Source organism: Pogona vitticeps, chromosome 7 (assembly GCF_051106095.1).
Source record: "Pogona vitticeps strain Pit_001003342236 chromosome 7, PviZW2.1, whole genome shotgun sequence".
In the NCBI taxonomy this organism is placed as follows: domain Eukaryota; kingdom Metazoa; phylum Chordata; class Lepidosauria; order Squamata; family Agamidae; genus Pogona; species Pogona vitticeps.
The window spans coordinates 30,703,451-30,727,044 of NC_135789.1; the positions used below are offsets into that span (position 1 = coordinate 30,703,451).

Sequence of the window (23,594 nt, forward strand, 5' to 3'; positions counted from 1 at the left end):
ACCAAATAACCACGGTTGGAGGAATCCTGGTTTGTTTCTCCATTTCTCCTAGTAGAAGAACCCAAGCAGGGGTGTTTAATTAGGCAGCGGGCACTAGAACATTTCCCCAATTTGAGTAAGTTATGTCAAAACTGGTCCATCGAATAAACTTTTATATAAATATATAGGATTGTTATTTGAGTCAGCGAACTCAATTGTATTGTTTCTGGCATGGTATTCCTAATAATTATAGCTTGATACTGATTCTTTAAAAATCATTACAAATTCTTACCTGTAAGATGGGGAAAGTCGCATCTGTTATTCCCATCGTATGGAAGAACATCACCATCTGCCTTCCATTCCATACTTTATTAGCAGTCTCATAACCTCTCTCTACGAGCTGATCACAGGTTTCTCGTAACCAGCTGTAAATAAACAAATGCCCAAGGAAGAAGGAATCCAAAGTTCAATAAACACACATTTTTACTTCATCTCAGGAATGGCAAAATCAGTCAACTGCTCTTATGTACACAGTTTGAAACAATTAGTAAAGCATGGTTGTCTTTGTGGTAAGCCCCTGCCCAAGGAAATCTGACTGCAGTCATCACAGTCATTCTGAATTGCCTATTTCATCTCATTTTGTCCCTTTGTTGTTGTTTTTTGCTTCTCTGAGTGTAATTTTTTTTAAATTCGCAGTGTTCCGTGTGATCTATATGCTGGCCTTTAAAATTATTGTGCTGTCAGTTTTTAATGTTTTAGTTGTAGGCCATATTTGGCAATTTGCATGAGCTGGAAAAGCAAAACATACTATTTTAAAATTAAGATTTGCAATATTTTAGGAGCAGATGAGCCCCGAAGTAGTATTCTACTGTATTGCAACAGGTGTTATTAGACCTAAACAATTGCTGAGTGATCTTTACTAAGGATCTGTTTTCAAAAAATGCAAAAACCCATCCTGGATAAGGATAAAGCTTTGCTATATAATCTTCCTAACTTGTTCTTTGCACAAAAAGTACCCTGAAAAAATCATGTCAGTGGTGTATCACCTTCATTCTAAATGCAGATGTGTATGGCTTCACAACAGATACACAGAAAACTTCCACTTAAGGGCTAGGATTTCACGTAGTGTTTGCCTAAATGTTTGCCCTTCCAAAGGGGACTATCCGCATATGTCTCCCAAAGCAAAGTGGTTTTGAGACTAAGGATGCTTTCAAAAGCAGTGGGCAATATGGAATGAGAATGTTAACTGCTCAAAAAAAAATGTTTTAAAATATTGCTATGCGACCTGTAATAGTTCTTTAGCAACATATGCAAGTTTTGAAGAAAAAGAGGGCAGATGTTCTTCAGTAAGGGCGCATGTATCACAGAAATAATCAAATTAGGATTTTCATAACAAAGTTTGACTTACTAATGGAATTATAATGGGGAGGGGTGGTGTGTTTATTCCTAACACTACTACTTGGGCACCCACTGTATTCCAATATGGGTACGTAGATAACATAGGGCTCTCTACAACATCAGAGGTTAGCAAACTGCTTTAGCAGGTAAAAACAGGCTGTCCAGACAAGGAGCTTTGACTCTAAGAGACCCCTAAACAGGGAAAAAGGCAAGACAGAAATTAAAAGAAAAAATGAAAAAAATTATGAAGAACTGTAATTTTTAATGTAGTTAAAACTTGCCATAAATGACAAATACAATGGCAGAATGCCTAGAAACATGTGTGTCTTCCTCAATTTTTCTTTAAACAGTTTATATCTATCAAAGAAGGAATCACAGCCTGTGATACATTGATTGCTGGGAAATAAGGCTGAGAACCACTTGGGGAATGAGAGTCAACTAAGGGAGGAATTATGAAACACCAAACAGTTTTAGAGATACAAAAGGCCATACTGTATGTGCAAAAGCTTACAAAATATGTTAAACAGCACTCTTGCAAAACTGGATTTCTAAACTGGAGATCTGTCACATTATTTCCAACATGTTCTTAATCGTTGGGTCATTTTCTCTCTCTTCTTCTGCTTTCCGCTTCCTGCTTTCCCTGCTGTTGTCAGACTTGACAGGAAGATCAACCTGAGTTTTTCTGATAAGGTTAAAAGGCTTGAGGCATTCAAACTCTTCAACAACGTTCCTTTCCCATGTTGCAAAACATATATTTTCCCCTAAAAGAACCACCATGGAAGATTTTTCCACCAGAGAGCGGGAAAATTTCTCCTCATTTTCAATCACAGGAGAACCATGAACATTCACGGTACAGAAAAGATGACAAGAAAGCATACTGAACGCGCACAACTAACAGAAACAAGTGTCTGCCGATTTGGGGGGTTCTGTTACAAAAAGTGGTTTTCTGTACCTCGTTTCTTAGAAGTTTTGCAAACTAGTTTGGATAGCCATGATGATGTCTAGTCTCTTGTAGGTGAAGAACTTTTTCTTTTCTACTCCTAAAAACTTTGAAGTCTGCCTCCAAAGTTCTCAGGATGTTAGTAAATATCATTCAACAGTAAGGTAAAGGTAAAGGTTCCCCTTGACAATTTTTGTCCAGTCGTGTTCGACTCTAGGGGGCGGTGCTCATCCCCGTTTCCAAGCCATAGAGGCAGCGTTTGTCCGAAGACAATCTTCCGTGGTCACATGGCCAGTGCGACTTAGACACGGAACGCTGTTACCTTCCCATCGAGGTGGTCCCTATTTATCTACAGTACTTGCATTTGCATGCTTTTGAACCGCTAGGTTGGCGGGAGCTCGGACAAGCGACGGGAGCTCACTCCGTCGCGTGGATTCGATCTTACGACTGCTGGTCTTCTGACCCTGCAGCACAGGCTTCTGCGGTTTAGTCTGCAGCGCCACCACGTCCCCCACATCAACAGTAGAGTTTGCCTAAGTCTGCCAACATCTTTCTGTTATGCATGAGAAGCTACCCTTTTGAACATATAGAGACCAGTGTTTCTACCATGTCCCAGAATCCCCATCATCACGGCCACTGCCTGTGGGGCTTTGGAGGTTGGGTCTGGCCCTGCTGGCGGTGAATTTCTGGGAATTCTAGTGGGAAGAAGGGGAAAAAAAGCACTCCTCTCTTGTTAAATCCTGACCACCTCTCTTCTGGTGGTCTTCAATATGTCATCATAATAGAATTACAAACAAGAAATTCATCATCACAGTTCATTTTGACGGGAGGATGGAACTACCACCTGTCAAAGCAAAAGTTTTCTCTTACTTACTTTGTCAGACTGTAGCAGACGGCACGCAAGGGCTCGTGGTCCTTCTGCCTGATGTTGTTGTTCACCATTGTGTCCAGCTCTTCTCGAGCCAGGATGAGCTGTGCCTCTGTGACGCTGTAACTGGCGGACTCCCGCGCACAGTCCTCAATGTTATGAGCTTCGTCTAAAATGACCACCTGACCTTTCAGATTGATTTCCATCTGTACATAAAATAAAAAATAAAATACAACTCCACTAGGCTTTCTAATGAATGAATGAATGAATGCCCTCTTACTTTCCTTAACAAACCATACAAAAATGACATGCAGAAACCCCTGCCTGCAAGCAGACTTACACTCTCTCTTATCTGTGGGTCCAAGAGATAGTTGTAAGGGCAAAATACGATCTCTGCCTCTGCCATTAGAGAACGAGCCGCAAAATATGGACAGGCACGTAATTTCTTTCCCAGGCGCACTAGATCTTCTATGTCCCAAGCTTGGTTCTTCTCATGGGCAGACGGCAAGAAGTGAGATTCGCTCAGCTTATGGACTCCATGGAAGTAAGAACAAGTTACACCCTGGAAGCAAATTGTGTTCAAAAATAAATAAATCACAATTTGAACATACACCACCATGAGCCACGTTGGACTCTCAACATAATAATAATAATAATAATAATAATAATAATAATAATAATAATAATAATAATAATAATAATAATAATAATAATAATAATAATAATAATAATAATATAATTTATTGTCATTGTAAGTATATACACAGTATACCATACAACGAAATTCACAGACACCCAGAGACCAGACACATGCACACACATAACATTCCCCAAACACTCCCCACCCACTAGAAGTCCCCCACTAAAAATACAAACACCTACACCTCAGGCCAAGTAACACAGTCCAACTAATTATTCACTACTGGTGGTCTTTAAGCTCATTATTAATTGCAATTATAGCTCTAGGATAAAAACTATTTAGAAAATGTGTGGTCCGAGTCTTAATTGTTCTATATCTTCTGCCAGACGGTAGCAGTTCAAAAAAGTTATAAGCAGGATGGGAAGAGTCTCTCAGGATGCTGTGTGATTTTAACATAGACACAATTTTAGTAAATGGCATTTTAGGAAGACAAGTGAAATCCAATACACAGGCCCAGTAGGAACTTTTTCTCGTTAGTGAGATGAAAAAGGCAGAATTAAACCGCAGTAGTAGTTGCATACTGCTTCCTCTTACTCCATCGGAATCGGGGATTAATTCTTTCTCTCACAGTCACCCTATGTGCCCTGAAAATATGCTCTGGAAAGACAGGAAAACCTCTCGGAGAAGGTTTTTTAGCATCATGTGGTACTGCAGAAGAGGGAAGTTCCAAATCCAGCATATGGAAGTATATCTTCAAATATTGATCCAACTGAGGCTGCTGGTTTGTTCAATAATTCCAGCTAAAAAAAAAGGCCTCAGTTCTCCACATTTGGATGTAACACGGATGCAATGGCTTGCATAAAAAGAGTTTCTGAGCTCCATCCTCTAGTGTGTTTAAGACAAACACCATATAGAAGGGTGAGAAAGAGTTTCACAAGCTGAAATCACTTCCATGCCTGTAGATAATTCTGTGGAAAAACAGTTCTCATTAAATTAGCTGCGGCATCATAATTTTCTCTCTCTTTCAGCTTTTGTTTTTTGTTTCTCGTTGATATCTCCTAATCCAACAAAGCACTTTCGAGTCTTGTTGGATTCCAACTCTGCACATTTGTTTCTAAATCACATTTTGGTACATCCGAAAACAGCTAAAGGCACAACCCATCCCTGAAAGTCTGTAAGGCTTCTGCAACACAGAGAGGCTGATAAGAAGGGGAGAAAAACTTGTCCATGTTAAGCCTTTAATACAACCCAAAGGGGAGGCTTGGCGGATGAAGTGTTATCACACTTTGCTCTCTCTTCACTCACAGGCTGTCAGTTATCCGTTTATCAACTAGTGTTTGCAACATGGTCGGGGGGGGGGGGGTGCAACAAGGGCACCTGACGCGACCGTGTTAATTGCCCCTCATTACCACTACAGTTTGCCGCAAGGCCTGAAGGAGGAAAGGCCCAAAGACCTAACACCTTCTTTGCACTTGTCAAGTATCGGAGTCACTTGAAAAGGAGGAGAGAAAGAAAGGGGGGGGGGAGTTGTCAACAGGCCGTGAAGCACTGGGGGCACGTTCCACAGAAGAGACTCAGGCTTAGGAAGGAAAGGGCCGCTGCCTTCAGGCTGGCCGTACAACAGAAACAGAAATGCTGGACTAAGACTGAGGAGACAGGGTTTTGAGTCTAGGTTCAGCCAGGGTTGTTGTGAGGATACAGTCAAAACAAATCAGGTATGTACATGGGGGGGAAATAGAGAGGAAGGAAAAAAAAGAAAAACAAATGTCAGGATCAGGTAAGGGGAAATCCTTGTTAAATATGGTGTACTAAAATGTAGAGCCAGTGTGGCTGTAATGATTAGGGTGCTGGGCTGTCATCTGGGAGGAAAAGGTTTGAATCCGCCCTGAATTCTCCAGGGACTTGATGCCACAATGGCCACTAAGTTGAACAGGGGCTTGCAAAACTTCACAGTTGATGATTCTGTCAACAGTTGTGGTAGAGAAAGTGGGTGTGGTGTACCGGTTAGAGTGCAGAAGAGCCATGGTCTAGTAGTCCCATCGAATCATTAGAAGTATGAGCCCATGAACCTGGATCTCATAATTCTCTTTTAAGATGATCTACCTCTCAGGGTTGTTGTTATAGAGACAGAGGAGTAAAAAAAAAGATTTTGGCAGGTCTCCTTTTGGGGGTGTGGTGGAAAGGCAGAGTAAAAATGTTTGTATGGGTAGAAATGTGAAAGAAACACAGTCCGTGAACTGATGTGCAGGAATAATGGATTGAGTGTGTTCCCATATCAGACGGCTGTACTATCCATGATATTGATACAAACGCTCCATGGTTCCAGTGGGAAAGTCGCAAGCTACCTTTTGCCCGTCTTTTGAGCCGTTGAAAAGAAGCTGTTCCCCATTCATCCCTTCCGATAAACGGAAAGAAAGGAGATAACACTGTCTCGCGTGCAAAGTTACATCGCACCTCTGAACTGTGATCACCTAATTCTTCAGGAAGACAAGTCTAATTAAAATCAAGTCTCTCTCTCTCTAGACAGACTTCAAACCATCTGAACGTTATTCTTAATGCCACTGGGTGTTGTTTTTTTTAAGTGTTTTTTTTTTGTACTGAGGTGCACTCATAGTAGAAATCAAACTTGGATATATCTGACATTTTAAACCAATAGCCCCCTGAACATGCTTACTGAACCCTTGTTTCTCAACTCTAGACGTAAATCAATGAAAGGAAGCAAAGCATTGCCCTTTTTCGTATCCCACCCCACCCTCCAAAAGAGAGAGAGAGAGAGAGAGACAGAGAAAGAGAGAGAGAGAAAGGGAAGGAGGGAGGGAGAGAAGGAAATAACTTACATTCTTCGCTTCCAGCAGCTCTACACATTTTTCATTCTTACTGGCACAACCAGAAACCTCTGGGTGAATACACGTGTGGTCCCGACTAGAAAGAATGGTCATGCGGACTCCAGAATAGGCAGTCCTCCGCATTTCTCTCGTGATCTGAGTGATCTGCTTGTGGGTCCGAGTTCCAAAAAATATTTTGGGGACATACGGTTTCCCTCCATTTTCCGTCTTCTTGGCATCAGCAGCCTCTCTGGCTTTTTCCTCAGCTGCAGAACAGGAACACTGATTGCAGGGGCCGGGAGACGGGACCTGTAAGCACAGCAAAACCTCATTAAGAAAATTATCCTACATGTATTCCTCTAGGAGAGTTTCAGTTTATCCACTGCAAACTAGAGAGCAGTTAAAATGGCCATTAAGCATTCAGTTTTAAACAGTTATCACATAAAGTGATCAACAACTACTCTCAGAAATCATGCATTAAAATATCTGTGAATATTTATTATTTAATCTGAAATATATAAACTATTTAATATATATGTATATATAAATTAATTCTAAACATTTGTAACCTGCTCTATATCACAGGATCTCTGGGCCAGTTACAAAGCTGTATAAAAACAATTTTAAAACATAAGTTATTTAAAGTAACTTAAAATCAAATAGCAAAGAAAAAAAAGTAAAACATTCAAGATGAAAAACACCACACTAAAAACTATGCAAGCCCTGATCTCATTTTGGAAAAAAAATGAATTCTCACTTATCCAGAACTGACAATCAAAGATTCATCACTGCACTATCTTGCTATTTTAATTACCATTTCCAATAAAGATACAGACAAAATTACAAAAATTAAAAACAGTTGTCATGTTAGTAGAGAAAATGGAAGGGGAGGGGAGGGAGAGAAGCAAAATACTGTGGCACTTGTAATATATTTCAGTGAGTTCTTAGTGGATTTTGACAAATGAAAGAAAAGGAATTCTGAATTCATTAAGGGCTTGAAGCAATTCTGTTTATTAAGGAGTTATCAAAGAGAGATGATATTTTGTTAAATTCTCCACTTGTAAATGTTATTTTATTAAAAAAATACAGCTCCATCGGTGAAGCCCTGCTGCTAGGTAAATGCCTGCCCACGTATTTTTGTCTTTTTAAAAAAAGTTGTTGTTTTTTTTTAAGTAGAGCCAGTTCTCTCTATGGAGGTGCAAATATCTGCTGTGGCCATTTATCCACTCTGGCTGATTGCCCAGCTGCATTCCTACCTGGATAAGAAACGCCTCACAGCCGTGGTTCATGCATTGGTAATCTCTAAAATAGACTACTGTAATGGTCTCTACGTAGGGCTGCCCGTGAAGTTGGTACAGAAACCTCATCAGGTCCAAAACGCAGCAGCCAGACTGATTACAGGTATCAGCGGATACAAGCATTCAAGGTGCTGCTCTTAACCTATAAAGCGCATAATGGCTTAGGATCTTGATACTTGTCAGAAAGTCTCTCCTATAAAATAGCTACCCATCCATCCCACTCACTCCCTGCAGTCCTGGAGGCTAAAAATCATGAGATCTAAAGAGGCCTAAGGAGCCAAAATTGGGAAACCTGCTTTCTTGTTTGTGGCTCCTTCCCTCTGGAACAAGCTTCCTGCAGAGCGTTGCCAGGTGCCTTCCCTCTCACTTTTCAGGAAGTTAATTAAAATCAAACTGTGCAAAGCTACATTTTACTAGCATTTTAACTAATTGACCTGGGATCTTCAAATTTGTTATGTTATGTTCCGATCCCCAAATTTAATTCAAATTTGTTTAATTTATTTAAATTCAGGTGTTTTTTTAAATTAATTCCGCTAGAGAGAGGTTTTATTGCATTTATTGCCTTTTGTGGGTTTGCTTGTATGACTGTAATTATGTTCTTTGACGGACTGTGAACTGCCCAGAGAATGTTCGCATTGATGAGGTGATATAAAATAATATACCAAATAATATATCAAATAATAAAGAAATAAATAATAAACAAACAGGAATACTGTAGAAGAAATCCTGAAAGGGAATGATAATGCTTTGCAAAATGTTGCAACTCCTGCTTGTTTTTAATGAATACAGCAAAGAATATCAAATTAAGGTGACTATGGATGGGATAAAATAACTAATTACTTTGCCACTTAAACCTCAACACTTTGAATAATTTTTTTTGTAAAGAGGAAACTGATCTTTAATGGGTGGAGGAACCAGAGCACAATTTGAACAGTTCTGTGCACTAAAGCAAATATAATAAAAATAAGAAATTCAAAACCAGCGTAGTCACTTCAGTGTTTAAAAAAAAATGACAGGATGACACAGGGAATGGAACACAAATGTTTTTGTCAGCTCCACAATTTCTTTCTCCCTCTCTCTTTTTTAGCCCCCTTCTTAATTGTAATCAGTAAGATTATCCATCATAAGCAAATGCAAAGTCACTGTGTGCATCATGCCACAAAAGCAGGGATCAACTGTCTCCTGGCCTTCGTCCTGTGGAAAAGCGGGCTCGAATTACCCTCCGTCCCCACTCAAGCTTGTCCACTATTAAATATTACAATACGCAATAGAATGGAAGTAAATGCAACCCTTCAGGAGCTGTCACTCACGGGGATAAAAGGCTGGCTGACGTGCCAAACAAACAGGCCGTCCAAGCAGATAAAGTTACCAGCCGTGCTAGAATTGTTACATTCCTCTCTCAGGTTGCCAGTAACAGCAGATTTCATTACGGTGTGCTGCCACATTAAATAGCCAGTTCCAAATATCCTGCCTTCTCTATATTGAATAATTACTTATTCACCCAAAGGATAAAAGGAAGCATGATGAATGGGGCCCTTGTCAGCGGCCGAGGAGGAAACAGCTGACGGGGAGGTGTAGGTTACATGCGCGGCCACATCGGCCTCCGTGGTAGATTCACACAGAAGAAAATCGGGATTCAAATTCTACTGTGTGATATTTCTTGCCCATGCTCTGTTTTGCTCTTGGGGGGGGGGGAGAGGGAGGAAGGAAGGGAAGTGGGGAGGGGAAGGAAAAAGGAAAAACCATACCTGCCCCTGAACCATAGTTAATGCTTAGGATGCTGATGGCTGGCTGTGTTTCTCTCCAGCCACTGCCTTTTTGTTTGGCTTATTGGCCTGTTTGAGCTTATGACTGAAGCTGGCATACATCATTGATCACTTCCGCTTCCCTCCCAAGCATGGCGAGCAAAGGTATCCTGAGGCCTATTTACAGGCTTATTCAGACCATTTCAACTAGTTCGTGACTACTACAGCCCATCATGAAATATCAAGGGGGTAGGTGTGTTAGCCCATCCAGTTGCACCGGGGGAGGGGGAGACACTGTCTTAGGGCACCTGAACGTTCTATGGGGCACAGACTGTCAAGGGATAGAGATGATGGTTTATGTCAAATAAAGCGCACTTGTCTTATCGGCCCCATGAAAATGTTTTTCTCCGTGAACTATTTCTGCCATCACCCTTCACCACCTGCCGGCCTGGCCAACAGAGATGAGAACAAAAGCTGAACCACAGCTGAAGGGTTCTGCTGTATCTGTCCTTCAGCCTTGGCTAAATATCGCTTTAACCAGTCTGGATGAACAGCTAAGAACAAGTGCAGGAAGTGGGTTGGGTTGGGTTGGGCGGGGGGGGGGCGGACTACACTGGGTTGACCAAAGGGGGGGGGGGGAGAGAAATATTAACGACTAAAAAGGTACCCTTTTGAGAAGAGGAAGGTGCAAAAGGAATATGGGCACCAACCCACAAAGGGGACCGCCAGGAGGTCCCCCTGCCAGAACCGACACTTCCAGTCCCCACCTGTTTAACCAGGCAGAATTAAAGCACACTTAAGCTTTAAAGGACATCAAGTTTAAGAAGTCTCGTAGCATTTGCCCCACACTCATCTCCAAGTATGTATATATGTATATATTTGTGTAATGGGCTGGGTAGTTCATTGAGTTAGGTCTCTGGCTGCAGATGTTGGGAGTTGAGATCCTCCCAGAAAAGCTAGCCTGGGCAGCTTTGGGCCAAGCAGGAGAGTCCCAGGGCGGCCCCAGAAGAAGGGAGTTGTAAAACCCTGAAAAGGATCACTGTAAGTCAGAGCTGACGGTGGCACACAATTATTACTTTAGACATACACTGATGTCCCAAACTATAAACTATTTAGCTTTTCTCGAAATCTGGCAAACTTTAAATTTGGCACGGTGTAAATCTAGACTATCGTGGTCAAAAGGGGCATTAGATCTGACCGCCAATGTTTCCTGCTTCTGATTCCAATTCTTGAGAAATGGGTCACATATAAACAACAAGCAGTCTTGTGACACCTAGGTACTAATGAATTTACTGTGGCATAATTTTTTGTGGACTTGTATATATATTTTTTGAACATGGGAAAAACTATGCTGTAAGAAAGAAGTGAGTCTCACAATGCCGTAAAACTCTGGTTCTGCTATAAATGACTAACACAAGTCCTCCTCTTGAAGCCAAGTATGCAACATATGTCACAGCAGAGAATAAATATGCACATTGATGCTGTAATCTAAAACAAGAGGATCAGAAAGTTTAATTGACTTGAAGTAAAAATATGAATGCCTTCCACCAAAGGTTTTATGGGAGGTAGGGAATTAAAATGTATTTGGCATTAAGACACTTTAGAAGTATATATAAGGGTATAAAATAAAGACAGGAAAAAGAAACTATGAGGAACTAAAGAAAAATAATATTTTTTTATAGGTGACCTTAAAAAGATTTTCTTAAAAGGCTTGAAACTGGCATAATACTACCTTTAACAAGCACTTCACCCTCCACTGCAGTTTTAAAATGTTACCTTTACTCTTTTTTAAAAAAGTGCAACATCAGGAAAGTAGTAAACCCCATCTGATTTTACAGTCACCAGTAAAATACTATGGAACTGCTCTGCAGTAGTCATAACATTTCTCTAAGCCACAGACGCCACCAGCTTAATAGAAGGGAGGACATGTATGGGAAAGTTAAAATTATAATTTTAGCAACTGAAATTTGTTTTATTTGTATTCGTGAAGAGGGATCCCCCCCTGCTTTCTGCAAAAGGGCAACTCTTTGATGCTGAAATGTTTATACTTTAGAATCAATTAAATTAAAACATGCTATGTTTCAAAACCTTATCTATTGCCTGACCACCTTATCTATCTCCTGAGAAATCTATATGTGGGACAGGAAACAACAGTTAGAACTGGACATGGAACAACTGATTGGTTCAAAATTGGGAAAGGAGTACGACAAGGCGGTATATTTCCCCCAGCTTATTTAACTTATATGCACAATACATCATGCGAAAGGCTGGACTGGAGGAATCCCAAACTGGAATTAAGACTGCCGGAACAAATATCAACAACCTCATGTAAACATGGTCTCTTACAACCAGCCTTATATGTTTGCTTCTAGGGAATACGAATTCATATCCTCATTCTTTTGTTTATCCCCCTTTCTCTGGGCATTGAAAATATGGTGTGGGATACTAAAACATAAGAAGAACACTAGCCCATCTTGCGGAGGATTCTGTTCTCTTCCATTAGGCTTATATCCTGTTTTTAATCAATCCTCTATTCACAGAACAGCGATGTATGGTCGGCCCGGTGCCTGGCGAAAGGCTACCCAATAAACTGCAGTGGACAGACCCCCCTGGCTATCCCAAGTCTCAATCCAATGCTTCTCAGTTCAATCCAATCCAGCATGGTTTATCACCATTGAGAGAATTATTCTCCATACAGCTCTCTGACCTCTTTTTGAGCCACCTAGTCTCGCAGCTATCAACACATCATGTGCCCGCAAATTCCAGACAGAAAGTTCACGAAGCAAAGAATGACCCTTTGTGTCTGTGTTGCCACTCCAGTTTCCAGAATTATGGGAAGAAAAAGCACTCTCTGTTAGTTTTCTTCACATTGTATGTAACGGTATAAATATCTATTAAGATGCTCTTTAGCCACTTTTCTTCTTAACAACCAAGCCCCAGTTGTTATACCCTTTCCCATGTCCGGATAAAACATTGCTTCTAAACTTCTGTAGCTGAAGCATGACTTCAGCTAAAAACAAAAGGTACACTTCGTTCTTCAACAAGAAGATTCTTCTTAGAACATGAGGAGGAACTGGTCTGCCTCACAAATGATAAATTATCTGGTTGTAACCAAGCTCAGGAAGAGAAAATTAATTTATTTACGCCTTGACATTCATCTAAAGCAGAGCATTATCATGAATGACAGAAGTAGGTAGCAACCGATTACGAAACCCGTAACGCACAACCACAAAAATAATTTCTTTTAAAAGAAAAAATTTAACGAATAAGAACAGTCTAACGTTACAAAACAGACCAGCAGCATTCTGGAAAACTAGAGCATTGGCTTCAATCTATAAAAGCAAAAATGCAAAGCAACAATAACCATCCCACATAAATAAACATATTTGTAAGAACAGGCTAAACTGAGCATACCCTCTGCCATGTCTCCATTTGGGATTTTTATTTGGGGGTGGAAATTCTTCTGCTGCAACCCTTGAGAGGGCAAAGGTGCTCCCAAGCAAAGAATTTTAAGTATCTTTCTAAACTTTAGATCACCAGGTGGACACACGGCAGCTACCAAAGGTCGTAGATAAAACTGCAGGCTTTCATAGGTAGTTGTTTATGTGAACAGAAAGCTTGACTAGAGACGGGCTTTCGGCTTGTCCCAAATCAGCAATACGCAGTTCTTACCCTACTATCTCCAGTGAATGAAGATGAGAAGGGCTAGAGCAGAACATCATACAGAGAGGAGGCACAACGGGCAGATTCCTCCGGCGGAGTGAACCCACAAGCAGCTTTCAATGTTTTTATTTATTACTTACAATGACGGCAAGTTCTTTTCTAGAGTACTGCTTTGGGAATGGATGGCTGTAATGACTGATAAGCCACAGTAAACTCTTTTCCTTATGTAAAACAAACCAATTTTTTAAAAAAGGATGCACATGATGATAACCAGTTGCATCATATTGCTTCATGTTGTATTCTATTTTGCTACAGTCTTGTGATGAACCATTAGGCTGGCCTTATTTTGCCAAGTTAAACGATCTGCTCCCCTCCATGACAGACGAAAAATGCCTTCATAAAAGCCAGCACACTTTTTCAAGGAAATCTTACTCCTTCTTTTTCTATACAAGAGTATAGGCCGAGTAAAAAGAAAAACACAACTGTTTAAGAACGTAATCTTGGAAAGTCCTCTGGTTTTTAGATTCATTTTTTTCTTTATCTTTTTTAAAAAATTAGACTGAATTATATTTTTACTCAAGCTTAACATGTTTTTTTAAAACTTCTATATGAGAAAAACTGAGAATTCAAAAATTAAAGATTCTTTACATATCAGTTCATAGTTCCCACTTGAAAAGAATGTTCCCTTATTCCAAGATTTCAAACATACTCTTAAAAAGCCAGAATTTACCAAATAATGTTCACCAGTACAATTTTATGATGTTGCCTAGCAAATCTAATGCAGAATGTAGTTCTACCTTGGATCTGTGCAATAAAAACAATAACCCACAAAGTCCTGGGCTTATGCATTCACTTTATGGTTGCAATAAATGAAGTACATTCACGTTGGTGGCCAGAAGCACGCAGAGGCCAAAAGACTGAGCAGTTTCACAACTCCCAACAAACCACCGGTAAGGTGTTCTCTCTTATAAAGATCTCACAGGAAGGGTCAAGGAGTAAGAGGGGGTGGGAGAGGACAGCGTCGGAATATGGCCTTACTTGCAGCACCATTAAACAGCTTCAAGTTGTCCATCCTAACACTTGAAACACTTTATTGGGAGGGGTGCTTAGGAAAATATCTGGGGCTGTTTCAGGTGTAACTTGGAGCTGAAGTGAGGGCGGGGGTTAGAAAGCCTCTTGGAACTTACAAGTTACTTTTGGAGCTGTTTTAAGGAATGCAACTGCTGGGTTCTCTCTCCTTGCTTAAGGTGCATCTGCATTCAAAGGAAGACTCTCGGTGTCTCAAAAGGCTGGCTTGGGGGAGAGGCCTCAGCGCCCATGGCAGTTACCAAAGCCAAACACGCAATGTGAAAATGGAACCCGAAGCATCTTTTCTGGAAGGCGTGGAAATGCAATCCGCGGCGTGATGGGGATCCGACCTCTGTCATGTGACTCCTTCTGGACTTTGGGACCCCTCTAGAAGGAAGTCTGGCTGAACGTCTAGTTCTCTCAACTCAGCTCTACCGCAAATCCTGTGGCAGGAGAAGAGCGCTGGAATTCCCACCTCAATAAAGTGGCAGAGAGTTAAGTCAAAGAGTACAAGGAAGAAGAGCTTCATACCAAGTCAGAGGATTTATGCACTAGCCCAGGACGATCTAGTCTTCATTAGTAGGACTCACAAAAACAGGAGTCCCTTGTCCCTCAGTCCTTTTCCTCTGCTACCTGATCGTTTTAACTGGAGGTGCCAGTTAACCAAGGACCTTATGCTTGGAAATTATGCACGAAACCCATTGAGTTTTGGTCACAAGATCTTCTCCTTTTCACTAATGGTGCGACAGACTACAGGTTGAAGTACATTACCAAGAACTGAAAGAGGGATCAAAATGAAGAACCCAATCTTTACCTCACATGATTGTGACCCTTATAGGTTAACCTATGTTTTCTGTGGGAAATAATTGCCTTGCGTTTCTATAATCACTGTGTGCAATTTTGAGAGTCTCTCAAAACATGCCAGCGGTCAAATAGATAAATAAATAAACCTGACAAACTCTAACCATCAAGGTTTATTATGTGTTTGAAACAAAGACCTGGAAATAGCAGACTGGGGGGGAAAAAACCCATCAAACATTGGGCAACTTTGCATCTAGAAAGTACAGCTGGCTGCCAAATCTATTACACACTTGCTATCTGGCCAGCACATAATTGAATCCCGATTATACAGATGCTAGAAACTCACTTATAGCTACGTTAGAAATCTCTCTATCATCACATAATGACTGAGCTCTGTTTGATCAGATATGATTCTCATAGCCATTGCCAGAGGTCAATAAGATCAGACAGCAGTGGGGTGGGGTGTGTTGGGGGACAGGTTTTGAATGGCTAAGCATAGTATTAAAAATTGAACTTGCCATAACCTTATTGCACCTTCAAAACTAAATGTTGAGGTCAGGACAAAATTTCTGCTCTTCTTCCCAGCTCCAAGGGGTTAGGATATCTTGGAAAAACTGAGGAATAGCAAGCCTCATATTTTCTCTCGGTCTTAGAGCAAGGTGGGTGGGTGGACTGGGAAGCATTCTGGGACTTACAATTTACTCTTCAAGCTCTTCAAGCAATGCAAGTGCTGGAATCTATCTCCTCACAAATAACTTTGCACTCAAGGAAGGAAAGGGAAAGATTTTTATCCTGAAACTCTGGACAGCCACTGCCAGTGAAGACCTGGCTCTCCAGTTGTTGTTGGCCTGCTAATCCATTTTCAACGAACAAGTTCCAAGTCATGGGCAGGATATATTAGCTCAACCTAGCCAGACCTACTTAGAAAAGCTGAGATGTGACTTTCAGTCCACATACCCTACTTTACGTAGCTCTCCTAAACATGGGATGGAGACTTTTGGCTTTCCAGATGTGATACTGCCAAAATCCACCAATCTGAGCCATTAGGACCACTAGCCAAATCTGACAACAGCTAGAGAACCATAGGTCCCCACCTTCACACACCATAAATATGAAGTCCCTTCCATTCTTGCACAAGGAAACATCCAGAGCAGTGGTTCCCAACCTTGGGTCCCCAGATGTTCTTAGACTAAAAATGCTAGAAGCCTTTCCCACTCGCTATGCTGATGTGGATTTATTGGAGCTATAGTCCAAGAACATCTGGGGACCCAAGGCTGGGAAGCACTGGCTTAGAGAATCAAAGATTCCTGATCTGCCATTGCTGGCCTGCAATTCTGAACAATCCCAGCCAAGATTTGAGTTACCGCCTAAATCTTGCAGGACCACATGTCCGCCCAGTCCCATGAAAGCAAAAAAGAGTAGGGTACATAATCTGAACAAGTAAAACCTCAAGTTGGGCAATGCCACTTTAGAAGTCGGCTTTTAGTGTAAAAAAGAAAAGGAGATGGCACTGGGTGGAATGAAGATCAGCATAAAGGAGAGTAGGGAAAAAATTGTTGAGGAGGAAATATGATTATAAGTTTTTAGTTTAATTTCTGTTATTGAGTAAATATTCATATAAGCAATGAAAGTGAGGCCACAGATGCCTAATAAGGAGTTTTCCCTCTACTGATTAGAAGCATCAGCGTCCTGAGTCGCTGACATGAACCACCACCAGAAGAAGGTAAACAGTCAAGCAGATAGATTTCATGGCCAATCCAACATCCTAGCTTCCCCTGTGCCGAAGGACGTCGCTGCCTGAGATAAGCCAGCTTAGAAGGTCAGCGGCTATAAAGGCGAAGAACTGAAACATCAGAAATGGAAGGCAAAATCTAATGTGAAATAAAGCTAAACAAACAACAAGGTCATGATCCTTGACATAAGAAGCGATAACAGCATTCATGATATCCCCCATCTTAATATCACTGGAAACAAAGCCTGCTTGATGGCGAAGGCCCAGTGTGCGAAATCTCACACAAGCCTACCCTGATGAGATAACTGAAGTGGCATTATTAAAACTTTTTCTTTTTTTTAATAAAAGGCGGGAGGGACACAACGACTTTCTTTTAAAAAGGTGTAGCCTTCAGTTTCTTGATTAAAAGCACACAAAGCAGCTGTTTATCCACTCACCGTAACCAGCAGGTGAACCCGATTCAATATTTATCACGGGCTTTCACAGATCACCGCTACCCGAGCAAACGTTTTAATTAAGCCGAAGCTTGCTTCAAAGAGCTCATTCAGGACATCAATCAGCAAAGGGAAGGGATCGGATACTGTGTCAGGTGAGAGTGTGTAACACAAATCCACAACTTTCTTCGTCCCATCGGCAGTAAGGTAGTCTGCCCGAGAGCCCGCACTCTGATTGTTAACAGACTGCCAGTCCCCTGGAATGCGTAACTGAAGTCACTCAGGCCCTATTGTGAAGGTTGTAAGCAATATGTTAAACTGCAATGGGCTAGCACATTAAGACAGATCCTTTTCACAGCTGTTTCTTGATACTCAGAGTGTTTGTTACACTACTCTCCATTTACTGTTTACTTTCTTGCTGGGTGGAAACCAAGTGGGGGCAGGGATTCCTCAACAGGTGTCCCAGTTTTTCTGGGGGAAAAACAAACAAACCCATTACCACACCACCACAGGCTGTGAAGAGACTCCATCGTTTTTGGTGGTTTTGGAGGAACAGGGATAACAGGGGAGAAGTTTCCAGGGAGCTGGAAAAAAAAGGATGTCATAAACCAACTGTAATCACAAGAGTGCAACACAACTCGTCCCCTGGGGGCCCAGCATATGACACCCATGCTGGAGGTAACATCCTGTCAAGAGCTGAAGGCAACAGTACTCTCTGCAAGACACAGATGGACAACCTGTCCAGATGTTGCTGGGATAAATTCCCAGCTGCTCTATCCAGCTCAGCCAGTGTTGAAGGATGATGGGGGTTGCATTCTAGCAACACCTAGAGCAGAGGTCGTCAGCCCCCGGTCCGTGGCCCGTGCCGGTTCGTGGCCTGAGCCAGACCGGGCCACCAAGACAGACCTCCCACCCCCCTGCACCCACAGCTGCTTTGTGCATACCCCTTCATGCCTGCGCCTGAGTGCCTGCACGAAGGGGTGGTGGTGGGACGCGGGTGGGCGCATGCACAAAGGGGTGAGGCAGCGATCGCATGTGCACGCATGCTCCCCCACTGCCTTGCACATGCGCCCAAGAGCACGGGGGATGCCCCGCCTTCCTCAGCCAGTCTGTGGTCCCGAAAAGGTTGGAGACCGCTGACCTAGAGGACTGCACTTTGACCATCCCATTTTAGGCCAGGGATGGGGAATCTTTGGTGTTCCTCCCCCCCATTGTTTTGGCCCACCACGCCCATAACACTTCACCATCGGCCATGATGTCTGGGGGTTCTGGTAGTTCAAAACAGCTGCCAGGCCAAACGTGTCCCTGGGCTGAAGTTCCAACCCTGAAGGCCAGCACACCACCCTCCAGCTTGAATTCCGGCAGCTGACTCTACGAGCCCAGGAAGACAAGCGTGGAGCTATGTAGCTCTTCCAGCCAGGGCCGCTCCTCAGCCTGAACAGAAGGTGGCAAGAACAAGGAGAGGGTCTCCCGGTGCCTTGCCTCTCCCACCCTGTAGCTGAACTCGCTCTGGACATGTTTCTTGCCTCTGGCCCCTTTGATCATCTGCCTAGTCTGAATCCCAACCCATCTGTGACAACAATTCTGGCACTCAAGAGCTTTGCATGGTTTTGCTTATAGTAGGAGGAAAAAAGCAAGTCGGGGAAACACAATAGAAGTCTATAAAATGGCACGCAGTGTGGGAAAAGTGCATAAGAAAATGTTTCTTCCCCCTCTTCCATAATATTAGAAACAGCCATCCAATGAAGCAGAACGGTGGGAGATGCGGCTGATGAGCTAGCGCGGGATGAATAAGGTTCTTGAATTAATCTGAAGGACTGCTGCTATTGTTTAAATATGAAATATATGCATATGCTGTGTCTACTGAACTACACTATTTATGTTTGAAGTTTTACTGTTCCCCAAAGCTGCCAATCATGTTATATACAAAGGTTTCCCCTTTAAAACAGCCACCCTTTTGAGATAAAAGGTCAGGTCTAAATAAAGGCTCGGTGCCCTTTTAACTGATAATACAGAAGCACTTGTTTTCAAAAAGGCATGGCCCTCTGTTTTCAAAAAGCCCTGCTCCCCTCCCCAACTCACCCTTGTTCCATTTCTCCCCTTTGCTATTTCCTCCTAGGCAATCCATGCCAGGTCTTTTATAACTGAACAAACATGCATTAATTGTTCTGTTGAAAATGCATGCCCTGCAGACTGAAGAACAGAGCAGTTAGTTTCCAAAACTAACACATTTGTAGGTTGAAAGGGTTCCACGGACAGCCTGACTTAGGTAATACGATGTTAGCCAAAGGGAAAGCGAGAGGAGGACCCTTGAAGGACTATACAGTGAACAAACACCAGGCAGGCAGAACACACCACCGTTGTCGTGCCCCATTCAAGAAGTCCTAAGAGGGAAAGAGTTTACTGTAGTCTTTTTTACTGCCTTACTTTGGTCCCATTTCCTAAGCCGCCAAGCAAGCTTTGCAGTAGCTGCCGGGAACAGACCATTTCAAGACAAAGAGCAGAAGCGAGTGGACAGGGAGCCAGAGGCTAGCCCCACAGTTTCCGCCTGGCTATCTGCAAGGACTTTTCTCTACGCCCAGGGGTTCTTGGACTGCAACTGGCAAAAACCCCGGCCAGCACAGCTGATGGTGAAGGCTTCTGGGAGCTTGCAGATCAAGAATACCTATGTTGCTCAAGGTTGGGAACCACTGCTCTAAGTGCTCTAGTGGAGGGTTTGCGTGAACAGTGTAGCCCAAAGGCTGAGAACTTGACAGGGGGAAGAATTCCACTCTCTCATCCCCCAATAATGCACATGGTTTTTTTTTCATGTAGGACATCTCAGGTTCAACCCCCATCATCTCCAGACAGAGCTGGGAGAGATCTCTGTCTTAAACAGTGGGTAGCAGAGTTAAGTGGTGTAGACAATTCTTGGACTAGTTAGGGCAGTGTTTGGTGTAAATTAAGTTCCAAGGTTCTTAAAGCAGTTGTCGGGCATATTTTTTTTTGTCCTTGGGACAAATTCTTGGGCGGTGGATTCTAGCACTTGGTGAGGCTCAAGAATTTCAGCTCAATTTTTTTTAAGAGCAGGGGTAGAGAAAGGATTTTCAGCCTCTGGGTGCTGTGGAACTCAAAAGCCATTAATCTGCAACTGGAACTCATCCACCCTGTTAATATAGCAGGGGTGGACAACTGGTCCATGAGCTGCTGGTGGGGCCCCAGGGACATTTTTGCAGCTCCAATGACCTTCCCAAAATGAATAAATCATTTTTACAAACATCAGTCAACTTCTGTCCCGGGAGATACCAGGGACCTTGGGGGTGCTTCCCTAAAGCATCCCAAAATTTTTTTAAAAAGGTTAGTTTGGCTGAAAAAAATTCTAGGCTCTGTGTGTCCTGTGAGCACAAATTTACACCCCTCAACACTCTGATGCACCAACCCCTGGATGGTTCAGTGCTGCCTTTCACCATAGAAAAAGTGTATTTCCCTAATCATGTTCTGCCTTGTTTCCTTCTCTTGTCTCCTGCAGTATCAACCTGAAATAATTAAGCCCTTTATTCTAAGGAGATGATTAAGAACTAGATTGTAATTAACTTTTTCATTAGTTCAAGCTTTAAACAGATATTGAAACCTGAGTCTTGTGAACTTTAAAATTTTGAACAGACAAGGTGAAGCTTGCAACACGCAAAAAAGGTATAGGCCAGTGCTTGCAAAAGGTGACCTTGGCTTCAGATTTAGAGACAGACTGGGATGTGAATCATGCTTCCAAAGTTCAGCGTCCAGGAATCTATTTTAAATTGCAACTTTTTATTTTACATACTGTATTTCTATTTTGTTATCCCAGGATGAAGAGATTTATGGAGTGCACTCCCACCTCATTTCATGAAATGCAGGACAACTGTTCTACGAACCCCAGATTTTGAGATTTTTACAAGGCCATATTTATGTATGATAAATTATATCCTGATATCCATGAGGGCCAGAAACTTTTTTTTTAAAAAATGGAAGCAGAAAATTTGAATATCTGAATTCTGTGTCTAGCAGTAAATTTTTTTTCCTATTCTGCATCTACAAAACAGCTCCTCAAGGCAACACTGCAGCATGAACATCTGTAAGAAACCATGTTTTCCCAACATAATATGCAGATCATCTCATAATCAGTTTAAAAATGATCAGCAGATAGGACTACCTTGACAAAATCAGAATTTTGTTATTTAATGGCGAGGGGCACAGTGAAATACTATCCGGTCTTCTTTTCTTTTTGCAAACATACTTATTACTGAAAAGCTTCCAAAGAATACAATGTATCCACTGGCACACAGCAATACATCAGGAGAAACAGTGTTAATAAAGATAAGATAAAACAAGACCCAGTGGTGTAACGGCTTGAGATACAAGAACTCAGGTTTTACTTTTTCAGAAAGTGTATTTGTTAGAAAAAAGCTAGGGAAAGTAAGGTTGACAAATTTCCCTAACCCTACTCAAGAGGCTTAGCTGCCCGACAGAAATTTTTAAAACTCCAATTTCAGCGTGATCAGGAAAGGCGTAATCACACACACATCTAGTGCCTCTATAAATTTGCCTGGAATTTCAAATGTCAGTTTATCGAATAACAGCTTCACTCAAGTTTTATGAATGGCGAGTGCACAAACGGCCACTTCAAAGCACAAACAGATTCCTACTACAGGTGACAATTTTCTTTTATTCATGTTTTACTATCCAGAAGCTCGTTTAACAGGCTAGAAAACCTCATATACGATAGCACCAAGCTGAGGTTTATTGTTGCTAGTTGTACAGGTGCTGAACTGCCTCAGCTATCACCGATTTTTGTCAGGGCACTTGAAAGTTAATATTTAATATATATTTATACGGTTCACATCTTAAATCAACAGCACCCCCTGCTGGCCTCCAACGTTCTTGAAATTCAACAGCACCAAATCCAACCAGGCTGTTCTGTAAGCTGGTATCATTAATGGCCCCTTGTTATTGTTTAGTTGTGTCCGACTCTTTGCGACCCCATGGACCAGAGCACGCCAGGCCCTCCTGTCTTCCACTGCCTCCCGGAGTTATGTCAAATTCATGTTGGCCGCTTCGACGACACCGTCCAACCATCTCATACTCTGTCGTCTCCTTCTCCTCTTGCCTTCTCACTTTCCCAACATCAGCATCTTTTCCAGGGATGGCCCCTTAGACGGATACAGATGCTCTCCTGCCTTCAACACAATCATTAAAACACTCCAAATCATTGTCTTAGGGCATTCAAGATTCCAAGCCCAGCCTGAGCTGAGCCCAAAGCACAACGAAAGGGTTGTTTTAAAACACTGTTAAAAACACCCATCTAACAATACTTAAGATTCTGGAGACAAGCCTCGTCACTGTTTCAAGGACAAAAATGTAGACTTTTGTGTAAGGAGTCAGCTGCAAGCAGCCTTCTGCTGTCTCTAATCCAAGGATTTCATGGCGTGAGATCAAGAGAGAGGCCCTTTTCCCAGTCCTGCCAGCCTAAGAGGCCCTTCTGGTGGGAATGGCAAACAGGACTTTTTCAGTGGCTGAAAAGGCTGCGAAACTCTCGCCCAGAAAAGCAAACCGATATCCAGAAGACCACCATTCACTCCGTAGGCCTAGCCTTCCCACAATGCTTTATAGGCCAATCAATACGCCTACACTGTGTTAAACAAAACAGATTTATGCAAGTAGGTGTGTCATATATTATTAAAAGTTCATGCATTGATTTACAGGGCAAGATGGGGTTTTTTTTCCTGCTGACATGCTTTCAGTGAAAATGGGAGAGGCGAGGAGAAATCAATGGAGTTACCTTGGCAGACAATCTGACCCATTTGCATTTAATGGGATTTCAAAATTATTCAGTACTTAAAGAAATAGCTTTCACTTGAAATACCATTTTGAGTGCTCGGCAATAAATCACTTTAAATTGTTTAAAAGGTACCAACCCTGCACTTAACTGGTTTTAAAAGCTTACAACATCCTAGCGAAAGGAGCAGGCATTTGCGCTGAAGTCAGAGACATAAGCATCTTGTTTCTTACCCTCTGCAAGGAAGGCAGGGCCTGCTTTTATCACCCTTCGATTATGGGAGGGTGGTTTTCAATTTCTCTTGGCTAAACATCCAGGCACTGAACACTCCTGCAAGTGAGCTGATGCTGGGTGAGGGGTGCATTCAATGTGCGCCTTCCCATCGGTAATGACTCATTCACCTACAGAACTT

General features: G+C 42.1%; 1 protein-coding gene across 4 annotated transcripts in view; it reads right to left on the bottom strand.

Moving 5' to 3' along the window:
- LOC140701753 (Fanconi anemia group J protein homolog) overlaps positions 1 to 23,594 on the bottom strand; it is a 170,100-nt gene that overhangs the window by 134,671 nt on the left and 11,835 nt on the right. For all 4 annotated transcript variants that reach the window (XR_013538084.1, XR_013538085.1, XR_013538086.1 and 1 more), the window contains exons 7-10: positions 6,663 to 6,959; positions 3,526 to 3,747; positions 3,192 to 3,391; positions 272 to 404 (exon numbers count right to left, since the gene is read on the bottom strand). Coding sequence is in view for 1 of the 4 variants with exons in the window: in XM_078379290.1 (XP_078235416.1) it covers positions 272 to 404; positions 3,192 to 3,391; positions 3,526 to 3,747; positions 6,663 to 6,959 (852 nt within the window). In the remaining 3 variants the exon portion in view is untranslated. The remainder of the gene's footprint in view (positions 1 to 271; positions 405 to 3,191; positions 3,392 to 3,525; positions 3,748 to 6,662; positions 6,960 to 23,594) is intronic.